This window comes from Triturus cristatus, chromosome 8 (genome assembly GCF_964204655.1).
Source record: "Triturus cristatus chromosome 8, aTriCri1.1, whole genome shotgun sequence".
In the NCBI taxonomy this organism is placed as follows: domain Eukaryota; kingdom Metazoa; phylum Chordata; class Amphibia; order Caudata; family Salamandridae; genus Triturus; species Triturus cristatus.
The window spans coordinates 1,410,103,977-1,410,119,188 of record NC_140591.1 but is presented as its reverse complement, the minus strand read 5'-3'; the positions used below and the strand labels follow the sequence as shown (position 1 = coordinate 1,410,119,188).

General features: G+C 41.2%; 1 protein-coding gene across 2 annotated transcripts in view; it reads right to left on the bottom strand.

The window, feature by feature from the left end:
- Nucleotides 1-15,212, bottom strand: part of NOX4 (NADPH oxidase 4) — a 699,867-nt gene that overhangs the window by 472,843 nt on the left and 211,812 nt on the right. For both annotated transcript variants that reach the window (XM_085623140.1, XM_085623139.1), the window contains exon 7: nt 9,498-9,570. In XM_085623140.1, coding sequence (XP_085479266.1) covers nt 9,498-9,570 — 73 coding nt within the window. The remainder of the gene's footprint in view (nt 1-9,497; nt 9,571-15,212) is intronic.

Sequence of the window (15,212 nt, the reverse complement as noted above, 5' to 3'; positions counted from 1 at the left end):
GACTGTGTGTGTGGGATGGTCCTTTTACTGTTCCTGTGTCAAGCTTATGGAGGTGGTCTGATAATGCATTTTTGGCAATGATTTGAGATTGCTTTGTGGTAGATCAGGGTCCGCTGCTGTTTCTTCCTGCCTCCCATCCCAACCCAGTTCCAGTCATGGCGCATGAGTTATGTGGTAGAGGCTTTCTGGGTTGCTCATCTCACACCTATTATTGACAGTTTTAGGTCATTCCCAAAAAGTTTTTCTGGGTAGCAAAGGATTCATGCATGTTAGGGGTGAACATTTGCCTTTATGGGGATTTTCCAATCATCATAAAATTATATTTGAAACACTGGTGCTGTAAACAGATATCACTTCATTGTTTCACATTGACAATTTCACCTCATTTGTTTTTCCAATGATTCACAATCATACTTTTTGCTTCACCAAGACCATAAGCTTTCTCCAATGAGAAACTATATCATATTTTGTAGGCTTTTCCATAAAAGAAGTCTTGGTTGCATTTACCATTCAGTAAAGTATCCCTTACATTTTCAAATGTTTTTCCACTTGAAGTGCTGAACGTCTGCTGTATACCTCATTGTATAGTTATTTGTACTGATTATTAAAATGTGAAATGCCGATCCAAGCACTCCCAACAAGGCTGATGTTTCCTAGGCCTGCAGAGACACAGGAGATCACACAGTTACCCACTATCTTTATTGAGCTACTTATAAATCTGTGAGTGTAACACCTGCCTGAGGTTTTTAGGACTATAAAGCTCCTCTAAGCTCTTCTAACCAGACGCACAGTACAGTTTGAAAGAAATGGAGCCCCTATATTGCGCCATTCACAACTGAGATTAAGTTAGATTCCTCAGCGTGAGCAGGGGAAAGGCTGCTCTTAAATATTCTAAATAATTCAAGGATTTCACCAAAGTCTGCATGCCAAGTCCTGAGCAGAGGGATCCACTGAACATCCCTGTAATCCTTGAATTCTTATGAAAACTTATAAACTTGCAGTAGGACACAGGAACAGCAGGCAAAAGAGTAAACATTTTAAAAGAAAGAGAGAAAATTAAATTGATTGTACTGTTTATTGTAATGATTGGTAACCATCCCTTTCATACATGTTTCTATTTTATGTATGGAAATCATTTTAGGGACTTTTTGAAATTTCATAATTTGTGGATTTTAAGCTTGTATTCTATTTCTTTTTACTGTATCTGTCGTTTATGGATTTTAACAATTTGAATAAAGACTTATTTGATTTGATTTGAAAAACTATATATTCAACTCAGGCATGAGTAGGTAACATACTTCAAGGACCACAGGACCAGCTATAAGAAGCAGTACACAAACTGACTACCAAGTACCCTCCATTGTTAAAGCAGTATTAGAAGAGGTCGAATCTTGCTGATCAGTTTTAACAGCAAAGGTCACTATTATATACATCCATTCAGCCTGGATAACAGTTGTAGACCTTGGGGCACCAAGAAGACCAACTGAACTAGAGCTCAGAAAGCAATAGGTAAGTAGATGCCCAGAGGAGCGGTTACAAAAACAAGCACAGAACCTGAGAGGGAAACAGGGGAAAGCCCTAAATACGAGTTGGCCGAAAAAAGACGAAAACAACAGAAGTGGCCGAAAGCAATATTTGGCTTCAATTTACAATGAAGAAGAGAGGGACAACAAGCAAACAACAGGATGCCAGGCTTGTACTTGATGTCATTTTGGCCATAATTGCTTACTCTGCCTAATCTTACTCAGATGTGCACCCTTAACCAGGAAATGAGTACATAAATTCAATAGTTCGGTCTAGTGTATGAATGCTTTCATTTTCCATAGGGCTGCTCTCAAGAGTCACTCCAGACCTACACATAATCCCATATGTAAACTGTGTGTAAATTCTGAGAGTACCACACCCTCTATCCCGAAGCTTGAACCTCCCAGGGAACATGAGACAGGACCTGGTTTCAAAGAAAAGTGCTTGTGATTATTTTGGACCAGGTGAGGGACATATAAAATGATAGCTGGTTCCCAAACCTTTCTGAGATATGATACCCTTACCAGGCCACCTATTATTGCAAATGACTCCTATTCGTCCTGGCTTCACCAATGTCCTCTATTTTTTACTCAGAAGAGCCATCCACTATCATGGGAGAAGATTTGCTCAAATTATTAGTGATAGCTTTCTTGATCCGAGATACATGAACCACTGAGCAGAAGTGCCACTGTGAAGGGAGTACAAGATGAATGTCTAATACGCCCATCTACCCTATAAAATTATAGGAACCTATAAAGCAGCATGTAAACTTGGGATGGGAACCAAGGATGGTAAGGCTAGTAGACAACCAAACCATTTGCCCCTTTTGGCATGATGATGCTAGACTACTGTGACAATCAGCAAAACAAATATATACATTTATATTTTATTTTATGATGTCCTAATCTGCAATACATGATTGGACGCAACTTTTTGGATGGTCTTAATACATTGTTGGAGGTCTGTGACAGAAGGACTGTCAAAGGCAGTGATCCTGGCAGGCTACATTTGTGGATGGAACCCATACAAACTTTAGAAAGGTGAACTTTCCAAAGATTAATGTCATGAATGAGTTATTGTGAGCAAACTTGGCCAGTACAATCTGTCAGCTCTAGGCAATCTGATTGCTCATTAGGAAACATCTGTGATATTGTCTTATAGACTGGTTCAGACATTCTGTTGGCCCATCTGTTTGTGGGTAAAAATAGTATTTTGGGTATATTTCTTAGGGTCACGTGGTGAGAAATTGCATCAATCACAAAGATGCAGTTTTCAGTTTCTGTAAGGCACGTTCCTGTTTTCACACCATTCTTGGTTAATCAGATGAAGGATTGAATGATGATAGAGAAATCCTACATGAATCGCTGACATGTCCGTGCAGGCATCCAAAGAGGGCCTGTTTCTCTGTAGGCATCAAGACAAAGCTGTACAATCTGTTCCCTCAACTACTGCTTGGATTTCCTTTGTGCTACTTTGAATTTGCTCCTCAGGCTAGAATTTGTTATCCATAAATCACCCTGAAGCTCAAGAGGCTGCCAAAGTGAAGAAGGTGAGTGTGCCTCTAGAAGTGGTCAGTTAATACTTGCAAATAATAATGAGCCTTGATTGTACTCAAACAGAGAAATCCTCTCCAGCTCTTGCTCTCTGCCTTTTATTTTGTCTAAGAGCATATGAACATCTCCAAAATAAAGAGAATTTCTTTGAGCACTCCATTAGATCCCTGTGCTATGAAAGGCATTAAAATGTGACACATTCCAATTTCCTGGTTCCCATGGAACTTTGTAATGTTTCTATAACTTCTGTGAAGTTTCCCTCTAATTGCAAAGGGCTTTCCGAAAATTTACAGATGACCCTAATATCATGGATAACTTTAGGCTGGTTTCTCTACTTCTTTCCCATCAAAAAACAATGAAGGTTAACTCCCGGCTCTCAAAGTATGTAGACAGCACCAAAGCCCTCGACACATAAACAGTACCAGTTTCCAGTAACATATGGAATATATTACACAAAGGAAGTGAAGCCAGATTGGTCCTTTAAGACTAGCAGCATTTGATATTGCGTCCCATGCCATCCTACTGAATTATCCTGCTGCCACTGTTATAAAAGATCTCACAGATACCTGCCAATCGCCCTTCCCTGGAATGCCTCCCTCAACCAGTCTTCTTAAGTTACTTTCCACTCAGACTTCACATACATTACCTGGAGGTAGCCACAGTGGATGGCTTGACGTCAGACTCTATTCAACATCGATGGGGCTGCACTGGCTATCATACTCACATAAACAAACTGCATACCAGTCGGGGACCCCAGGATGCCAAGAAGATCAACTCTACTGGAGCTGAGAGAGCAAGGCGTAAGTAGATACCTGAATGTACAATGAAAAGCCCAACACCAACAGAGAGGAACCGGGGAAATCCCTAAATTTGGAAAAACAAAAAGGGCAAAACCAAAAAAAGTGTGTGGGGGGGTGTCATAATAAAGTGGGTGAACTAGACCAAAGTGGAGAGACAACAATTAAACAACTAGACATCTACTCCATGTTGTTTTTGGCTTAAATACAGTCTATGCTCAGTCTCACCCAGAAGTGCACGCTGTACCATAAATTGAGTATCAAAGGCAAATCTCAGCTGTGCAGACTAGTTTTTGTGTGCATTCAGTTTTCAAAGGCCTGTACTCCTGAGTTTCCAAGCCTTCTGAGACTTAATCCTTAAACGCTTAATCCTGTATCTATGCTCTGTGTAAACCCTAATACTGCAGCCAAACCTTTATGGTTATTCAATATGGGAACTCGAAAAGGGGAACTGGGATACTGGTGAATAAATGTTCTCAATATAAAAGATCCAGGTGAGGCTTCCTTAAAGATAAAAACGCTAAAAATGCTCTAGGAACAATAATTCAAGAGAAAGATGGTAACATTGCCCCCGCATCCTTTATGTCATGTGTGGTGATTCTCGAGCTTTGAAATTTTGATATCCTCCAACGCTTTTCCTCATTAATAGGACACACAGTACTAACAGTCTGGCATTTCCATACTGAGAGTTAGGGTTAATGTAGTGTCAGGATGATAACACACACTCTCTCTACCCCTTCTCGGTCCCCTTTTTAACATTCCTACCTTCTCCACTCCCCTTTACACCTACCACTACTCTGAGACCTGACATACCTTAGCTACATAAACCGTATTGGGATAACTACCTTGTTATTTAAATAGGTGTTTCATCAGGGTTAATCACACTTGACTGTGACTGCTGCAATGTCCTTTCGCTGGGACTGTTAACTACCGCTCGACCCCAGGTTTGTACCCAGCATAGGACATATGTATACTATTATAAACACTACGGATCTCTGGCACTGCTTGCATCTGCCTAAGTGGTCTCATTTACACTTATATTTCATTTACCTTCTTGTAGAAATAAAAAGCCAAACTTATCCTATTGAACACAGAAGAAAGAAAGGCGATGTCTTTCCTGACCAGGAGGTTACATGTAGGCATCCCCATTATCATGAATTTGAGGTCTTATCTGAGTAGCATTCATAGATTTAATCATTATTTTTCCCTCCCATGGCCTTTTTATCTGCCCACCCATTCTGTCCCATACAGCAGCATTCACTTTAGGAAGTTATCATTTGAATGTTTTACTATAAATCTCTGCCTTGAAACTCAAGCCTGCCTGAACATCTCCAAACATTTTCTTGTGGTTCATGTCTATGTTGAACGCAGACTAACTTTATGAGTGCGCACTGATTGACCTGAACATCCCAGAGAGGCTTACGTTTTAAAAAGTTGTTCTCACTTCTTGGTATTATTAGTTGTACTCATGCAGAGTAATTTGAAGGTTGTTGAGTCAATTTGCCTTCTCAGGAGGGAGTTGTTAAAAGAAGAGAACATGATCAGATTTCGCAGGCTCATCAGAGAGCGTACCTCTCTTTCAAGCAACTTAGAAGGATCTATTCAGGACTCCAGATAAGGTTTTGAACCAGGAGTAGCATGCTTGCCTTTTTTGGAAGTTGTAATAGTAAAATGATTGTATGCAACTGGTCACTGCTGATGATACAGATCAGAACATATGAGTAAGGGAGGGCAAAACATTGACCATCACATGCCCATTCATATTCAGAAGGGACACCCTCAAGAAACCCTTTACAAATAATGACTTAGTACGGGGTCGCAATCCAATTTTAGGAGTTTGTAAAAGTGAGAAATTAGATTCATATGTGGCATAGGTGTCTGCCAACTATAATGAATAATCACAACCCCCTGGTATCTCTGGCACAGAGTGGACAGACTTAAACCAAGCCGGGTCCGGTGGCTCAGTGGACTATAGCAGCAACTGCAGGGGCCTGTGTTCGACCTCATGGTCACAGGTTCAAATTCTGGCGGGCCCATTCAGCCTTTCATCCATCTGAGGTCAATGAGTACCATTGAGTTGGGCAACAATAAACATCTGTTATTCAGCGCCAAGACACCTACGGGCAATCGTGCGCTTTACAAAAAAAATAAAAAAATAATACACCTGTTAAATTAGAGCAATGTTTAAAGAATTTATGCAGTTCTAAAACAGTAATAAAGTCAAAATGCAAAACAATAAAAAATCCCTAAACTAAAAAGAAAAAAGGAGTACATTTTAATAACCAAAATACCCCAATATGATCAAAACTGAAATACGGGATACCAGAGATGTAAATGTATAAAGATTTAAGTAGAAAGTGCGTCTAATAGCCCTACGGCAGTAGACAGGACTAGAGATCTATTATGAACTTACAATGTGCTTACAGCTAGCTCCATGCCTACCATTGGTTGGCTTTATTAACATTCTTATTTGATTACTTCTTCTTTGATGGCTTCCTATTATTTTCTTGTGTTTATCCTTCTCATAGACCATAGCCTCTTTATGATTTATCTGCTTGACTGATTTGCATCCTTCCACTGCTCAATTTTCGGTGACTACATTTTTTCGTTTTCATTTGTCACTCCACAAGACTGCATGTGTTTTTTTTAACCTATCTTCCTCATGTGCTTATTCCCCATTCCCAAATACCCAGTCCTTCAATCCTGTGCTGGGTTACTCCACATCCCTCCAACCTTATCTGTAAAGGCACAGCAATAATTATATTTTTGCTGGGAAAGGCTAAAAGTGCAGGCTTAAATTATATGCCCTGTATTTCAAGTATTGAATGAAAATGTTAACTTTGGCACACAAAGGCTCTTATGGCATTGCTGGAAGGGCCATCTGCTACACTCAGCTGGTGTCGGAGGCAGAAAGTGTACTTAGCATGGCACTTCTCCAGGAGGGCCATAAAACTGCTTCCTTGGCTACTAGAGAGGACCAAATGGCTGAGTCATGTTCTGACACATTCAGAGTTTCCTTCGTGAAAATTATTTGAACAATAAGGTAGCGTTTTATAAATATTGAAAACATGGAATTCAATGTACAGTTTTACCATACATGATTGCTTTTCCTCTAGTATTTTGAAACAATACTTTACAGAAAAACATTGCTATTGAATTGGATTTTTAATAACCATTAAAAATAGTAGTATAATTATTTATCTAGCTAGTCCTATTTCCGAGGTACAGTATTAGGATTTTAATATGTACACGGATTTTCTACACTGGACAGCTAGGACTACCACAGTGAAAAATAGCCGTAGGGTGCTACTAGTGGTTGTAAGGATCCATTAGCATTAAATTTCTACATGTCCTACTTTTTAACACATTGAATCCTACCATGTAGATTACAATTCCTACATAGTATTGACCTATTAATATTTAAAATGGTGGTTTTGACCTGTGTAAAGAGTTTATTTTGACAGGTTGACCAGCAGTTTTTACATTGCTACTGTCAGGGTACACAGGGTGGGTCTGAAGCTGTGTTTGCACTGCAACCTTAGTGCATGGCACAATAGGTGCTGCAACCACTGGTGGCGTTTAACTTCCAAGCCCTGGACACATTTTGGGTGATATACTAGAGACATTTAGACCAGGTAAAAATGCCAATTCGGAATATTCAAATATAACTATGTTTAAAGGGGGAGCACATGCACTTTACCATTGGTTAGCAAGGTTATTGTACACAGATTTATATAGCAAACAAAAATATAGGGGCAGGCAAATGGCAAAAAAATCCGGAGGGACCTCTCATGCAAGGGTGATGGGATTGGTACGTTAGAAAAAGTATTTTTTGGGTTGCAAAAATTAAAACCGGAATGTTTTCCACCAATAAAATGCTTTGTACTCCTAGTCCAAAGTTCTTTGGAAGACATTATTTCCAGACACAGCTTAATTTAGTACTAATTATGATTGTGTGTTGCTAAAAATAGCAGTTGCTTCAGCTGCACTCCTTACCAGTGATTGATTTTTCATACTTTTGATCCATATTATATTCTAATATAATTTATCGAAATAGAAGTACATTTTAATATACACCTTATCTTCGTTAAAACTAAATACACCAACGGGGGACATCTGTACTGCACCTAACTCTCAATTCCAGATGGTAATGAATTAGTGCACTTCAACTCCAATATCAGCAGTTGTGTGATATCACTGAATAGCAGAGTAAGTCAAAACAAGAATGGAGCTGTGCACCGACAGAGAAATTCAATACATTTTCAAGTATGTTATTAGAAAAAATATTTTTTTAATTTAATTACACCGCTCCTTTAGCATCCCACAATAAAAACATGGATGGCGAAATGCTAACGGAGTGCTGCAATACGGATCCCGGTATCGTTTGGGGTATACCAGTAGCCCCTTCCTTTCATTGGACTCTACTCTTGGAGCCTATACGAGTTGCCCTAAAATATTGTGGTTGATCGATGAATAGAAAGCAACATATGATCTGATACACAATATTAATAACAACCTAAGGAGTGAATATTAATAAAGAACAAGATCAATAAGGCCCTGAAGAAGTTCGATGTATACTGAACGAAACGCGTTGACTATATGTTTTGGTTGCTAGACCGTATATTTTAAAAGTGAAATGAAATAAAATATTTTTTTCTAACAATCTTATCTTCGTTGTCAGAAATGTGATAGACAGAAAAAAAACACAACGATTTTCAGAGAGACATAATACAGAAGACATGGATGGCAAAGAGAGTGTTGCAAGTGAACTCCTAAAATTACTAAAAATTTCAAAACAAGATTCATTAAAACTATATTCTTGATCCGACTCTTCTCCTAAAAAGTTAGTTTTCATAATATACGAGCCTACTCGTGTCATTTACACCATCCTTAAATATCGGAGTTGTTTTTGTCTTTTGCTGTAATCTGCAATATCTATATTTTCATGTATTGTTATTCACCAAAATCTGTGCCATTACAAGGAATACGTTTTTAATAAATCCAGTTTGAAAACTGTGGCAGTGACGTGCTGTCAGGTTCAGAGAGATAATCACGTTTTAATTAGGGAAACCTTATTCAGTTTTGGAAACCAGAACTGAGTGGCAATGTTTACCTGAAAATGCCCAAAAGTGCACCAATCCGTCCAAAGTCTTCTGATTGTGCCCAGGAAAAATATGTTTTACTCAAGTGAAAATTAGTATAGTTAACAAAATAGTATTATCCAGCCATATTTTCACCATATAGCAGAAGTATTCCGTGCCCGTTAAGAAAAATCAAGTCACCTCTGCACTTGTGTACCATATGCTGTGCATGTGTTTTGACATGTACTTCACCCAAATTACGAGGAAGCGAAAGTTACAAATTACGCACAGGGAAAACTCGTTTGTTGCTCGGTTTTACGTCTAAAACAATGCATTTATGCATCTCCCCAATGAAAAATTTTATTTTCCCTGCTTGCTTTATTATTCTATAAGCGCAGGAAACGGGAAAAGGAAATGTTTCACTTTTAATGCATCTGTTTATCGTTTTTACCACACGTGGACTTCCCGCAGAGGTGCGTTGTTGGCAGTGCTGTGATTACGGGGGTGATTGGCAGTGTTTGGTGTAACAATCAGAGCCTTACCTGATTGCAGTTGTAGACGCTGTGCACATTAGGAACAGGACCAGCACCATGAGGACACCCGTCACCCCGGGAACTAAAACATAAATGCAAAGCAATTTAGACTCTATTAGCGAACCCCGCAGCGCGCCGCCGCGTTAGTCACCCCAGCAGCACCCCTGTGCGCCTCTGCTAAGAATTCATAGCACACGCTTTGCAGTGGCAGCCCTGCCTGCTCTATGTATGCCGTCTTTAATCCGAAATGAAATCTTAGATTCTCTGCTGTATCTCCATGGTGACGCGTTCCCCAGCAGCGCTTTCTCTCTCTCTCTCTTTTTTACCTCGCCATTAACACCTTAAAGACAAACAACTAAAGTAACAATTTCTGACAGTTGGTGCTTTGCAGTGTTCCCCCCAGATATTACAATGAGTTGACAAACAAGTGCTTAATTTGTGAAGTGGTTTCCGGTGCTCGGTACTGGCACTTAATTGTCAACACCGGGACTCATGACAGTCTGCCACAAGGTGGCGCTGTCTGGCTAATTTAAAGAGGACCATCACAACAGTTAATTATTAATTCAATATACATCAGCAATGGCTATTGCCTGCCCAAGCCGTTCTTATTGCTTTGGGGGCTGAAATAGACTGAATTGTCACACTTGAACGTGTGTTGGTTAATAGATGCCCATGTGTGGTACAGCGGCCCCCTGACAGAGCCCTGGCACTTATTTTTTTTTACACATTAAGCACTGTGTCAAATCTGAGATGTTGCTGTCTGTAGTGCAGAAGGTGTGAAAACACCCAGTCCCAGAAATACACACCAGTTAAGGAAGCTTCTTACTACCGAAATGGGCAGCAGCAGGGCCCATTTTCCCTGTTTGCATTAAGGTCAGCCGCGGTCGGTAGTAGGAGTAACTGCAGGGCGGTGACGTGGGGAGGGGGAGGGGTAGGGTGGGGGGGTAGTTAACTATGGATTACAGAGGTTTACAGGTAAGTTAACATATAAATTAATAAAACGAATTTCGTTGCGTGCACTGCATCGCATTTGGGGATGCAGTACACACAGCGAAATTCGTTTTATTAATTTATATGTTAATTTACCTGTAAACCTCCGTAATCCATAGTTTACTACCCCCCACCCTCCCCACATCACCGCCCTGTAGATTGGTAAGTGATGGTCTTTTCATGCTTGCCTCTTCAATAACACACACCCTGTTTTTGGAAATGGAGTAATACACCATAACATAACGTGTATTTGTAAAGCGCACATTCACCACAACGGGTATCTTGGTGCTGAATAACAGATGTTTGTTGTTACCCAACTCAATGGTACTCATTTTATCGACCTCAGATGGATGAAAGGCTGAGTGGACCCACCGGGATTTGAACCTGTGACCATGAGGTCGAACATAGGCCCCTGCAGTAGACGCATTAGTCCATTGAGCCACCGGCTAAGGGTGCTCTGAAAAGACAGCTCAATCAAACAATCAATCATTCAGTTGATTTTTAGAGCGCAGCTTGTCACCCGTGAGGGTATTTAGGCGCTGAGCTAAGGTCCACGTTTTGTTCACTAGAGCCACACAGAAGCACACCAGAGGCAATCCCCATTCGTCATCACCCCTCCATCTCCAAATTTCACATAATAAAAAAAAAGACCTGTGCTTCCCAACCCCGCAATTGTAACCACTACTGACTTCGGGCCTGATTACGAGTTTGACAGTGTGCCACCAAAGCCATGGTCAGACCGCCCGCCAGATTAGGAGTTTCCTCCTGTCTGGCGGGTTTTGTTTTTGATGTTCCCATGACAGTGCCCTGAAAATGGGTACCGCAGTGGGAACGCCAAAAACTGTCCCTGAACGGCATGCACTGTAAGTACATTCTGCGCAGGAACTGGAGTGCATGCACACAGGGGGGGGAACATGTTGTGCCCCCCTGTGTGCATTCACAGGGCGTGAGACACCAAGGGGCCCTTTATGGCCCCCTTTGTTTACTCCCTGCCATGGTTTTCATGGCGGTAAAACTACCATCAAAACCGTGGTGGAGAGGAAACTTGTAATATGCTTGGCGGGACTGTGGCGGTACTGCCAAGCATATTACTGGCTCCTGACCACCACAACACCGCCAGGAAACGACGGGTGCGGTGGGGCAATGGCGGTCCACAGCACTTGTTGTAATAGGGCGGTCGGGAGACACCTTGAGTCTGGAAGTCTGTTGACCACCCAGACTTGTAATCAAGGCCTAAGTGGTAATATCAGCCAAGGTGCTGTTTTGCTCAATTTATTCTTGAATGGCAAAACTCAATGCATTTGTCTAAATACAAAAATGAGAAAAGCAATGCTACAGTAGTACGTGATGTGAATTAGAAGGAAATTGCAGAACCTGGGATAGAATATATAGTTATCCGTAAAGCCAGCTCTCTGTCCTCTCATCATCTACACTGCACATCTCCTTTGTGGAGCATTGTGATAAGTATTTGTTGTTCTTCTGTGATGCCTTAAGTACAACAGGGGAGCCTAAATGAGGGCCACGTGCTAGTTGTACTATAGGACCCACACCATGCCTTCCAAATGAGAACCAAAAGGCAGAAAAGGGTTTGGGGACTTGTGCTCTCATTCAGTGGCCATCTGGCCTGCTAGTTTAGACTAGACTGTTTTTATTGGAGCAGGACCAATTTGCATATGGTTGCTCCCCAACTGAATCAGCACAAAGGGCAAACAATGATGGATTGGAATGCACTCCAAGATATTCCCAATAGTGGTGACCTTTGGAATAAATCAATCATTGTCTTTTGTGGTTTCATTTTTACATGTGACATCACCCTAAAAATATAGAAACCTCATCCAGAGCTATCACGAACTTAGCCCAAACACCAGTCATTGGGCAAAACTCACAACTCCCCGCCACAGTCAGTAAAAGTTCAATGTATTAATTCCTGTTCGTTGGGCACACATGCCATGGAAACGTCTGACTGTATACTTGACAAGAAGACTGAATTGCTATTTATTGCTGAACCATGGACTCATGGAACATCCAACCCAAACTTAGCACTTACAATATGTGCAGACGTTCACTCAGATATTCGATCATGACTTATGAGAACAATAATCAACTTATAATCCACCTCAACGTGAATTTCACCAGAAGCAAATCTCCTTCTAGCTCTCTATGCTGGAAATTATTGAATTATTAAATGGATCGAGTCCAGCTCTTTCAAATTAAATACAAATATGTCTCAGGTACACATCATCGGAGCAAACCCTTCAACTTGTCTACAGGGATGGTGGCCTTCTTGAACTGGTGACTCTCATATCCCAGTGAATTCTGTGCACAAACTTGGCTTCTATTTGAGCAATCGCTTTTTCTATAATCAGATTAACAAAGTCTCCACTTCTTGCTTCCCTTTTCTGAGGATCTTATGCAAAATAATTCCATTCTTACAGTTCTATTCAAACATCACTGTAGTTTATCTCAACTAGACTACAGTAGTACTGTACGATTGGAGGTAACACCTATGCACATTTACCTGACCAGTCTATCAGATTGCCATTCACCAGCGATCAACTGGTGCAAGCACATGGATCAGAAGTTTGCACATTTTGCATTTCCCATTCTCATGTGCTGCAAATATATCCATCTGTGGTTGTGAGAAATGGGGTTGTTCATTGACTGGGTTGGTCAAGCAGCAACCACCTTTTAAGGGAGAGGCACAAGCCAACCCTAAATTAACCTGTGCTCTATCCTGTGGTAGCTTGGCACAAGTCAGTCAGGCATAATTTAGAGGCACAGCATGTCAATCTAGAAAGATTCACACCGCAAAACTAGTTTTATTTGCCCCTCTTCAATTTCAAACGTGTGGGAGGATAACAATAAAGCAGAAAGATGTTGGCTACCAAGTGCAAACTTTCAGCTCTTACAGTCGGAAACAAATTAAATAAGTTACAAGGGAAAAGTTAAATGGCTCAATGGTTCTAGGTTTTTCTATTGTGCGCAGTTCAATGGTCCTCAAACGTGTTGGATGTAACTTCCCCTATAAAGGTGCAAACTATGACTTTTTGCCTTCAACCCTGCTGTTTGCTGACTTTGTTTTTGCTGTTTTTAGGACTCTGCACACTTTACCACTGATGAACAGTGCTAAAGTGCTTGTGTTCTCTTCCTCAAACATGGTATAATAAGCTTACACACTATTGGCATAATTATTTTACTTGTACGTCCCTAGTAAAGTAGCACTACCTGTGTCCAGGGCCTGCAAATTAAACGCTAATAGTGGGCCGCCAACACTGATTGTGCCACCCACTTAAGTAGCTCTGTAAACATATCTAAGGCCTGCCATTGCAGTCTGCGTGTTCAGTTATACACTGCCATTTCTGCCTAGCAAAATAAAACTTTTGCCATGCCCAAACCTTCCTTTTAATACATATAAGCCAACCTTAGGGTTGGCCCTGGACAGACCAGAGGGCAGGGTGCAATGTATTTGAAAGTAGGACATGTACTTTTAAGTTCTAATTGTCCTGGTAGTGAAAAACTCTTACGTTTGTTTTTCATTACTGTGATGCCAATCTCTCCCAAAGGCTAACATTGGAGTTACCTTATTACATTTAATAATCTGTTATTTCCAAATGGGAACAGGTAACAAGCTTTGGTGCCGGTGGCATTGTAATGAAAAGTCCTAACTTATGGTGAAGTCGGATATTAAATTATAATTTTCAAAATGACTTCTTTAGAAAGTTGACATTCTCCTGTCTTAGCCATTAGGTGCCTGCAGCTTGTCTGTCTCTGGGTCACATGACTGGGTGTAGGTGTCAGTTGGACTTTGAGTATTCCTCCTAGACAGCCAAACACTATAGGGGGCTTAGGTGTGCCTGGATGGGCTCCTTGGCCTCCTGAAATGTGCCAAAGAGCAACAACCTTGACCCCAGCATCTGAACTCTGCCATCTGTGCGTCTGCCCTGCCACGTCGGGTCACCACAGTCCTGGACCCTTGGAAGTGGGCCTATGGTGCTCTGCCAGCCCTTCTGGACCCAGCAGAACCGACACATCTCCTCTCTGCATTGCACAAACCCAAACAGAGCTGACGCATTGCCACCTCTGTGTGGGTCTCCTGCATCGCAAAGACTGGCATTGCAGCCCAGCTCCTCATCAGAGCACCACTATGTGATGCATGTTCCGCACAGGCTCTTGCATCCCTCATTGACAGCAGCCTCGACAATGGCACTTGAATATACATCGCAGCTCCTGAGAACCAAAGTATCGCACTGACTGCACAACGCATGTTTGACGCCAGACTTTGCATCGCATGTGCTCATCAATGAAATCCTAGACATCGGCGCTGGACCTTGCATGGTAGCCTTGCCGCATTTCGGAACACACGCATCATTTTGGCTGCGCAACGCATCTTTGATGTGGACCCTTTCAACGCTCTGCAAACCAGGATTTAAGGTACTTTGTTCAGTGGGCCTAACTGGGTCCCTGTAGCCAGCCCAGGCTCCTTCGCTTCTAGCCTGAACTTGTAACTTCATCCTGGTCCGGTGTGGCCAGATATCCACCATTGGTGCTTTGTGCTTTTTGGCACTATTTTCACTGAAATCTTTAAAACTGCATATTTACGGTTCTACTGATTGGAGTTTTATCATTTTGGTTTCGTTTTATTTATACAAAACTACCCTAGGTTTCGAATCTGGTGAGGGATCCTTTTTATGTGGTGGATTTTACTTTATTACTGTTTGAAGACATGCATAAATA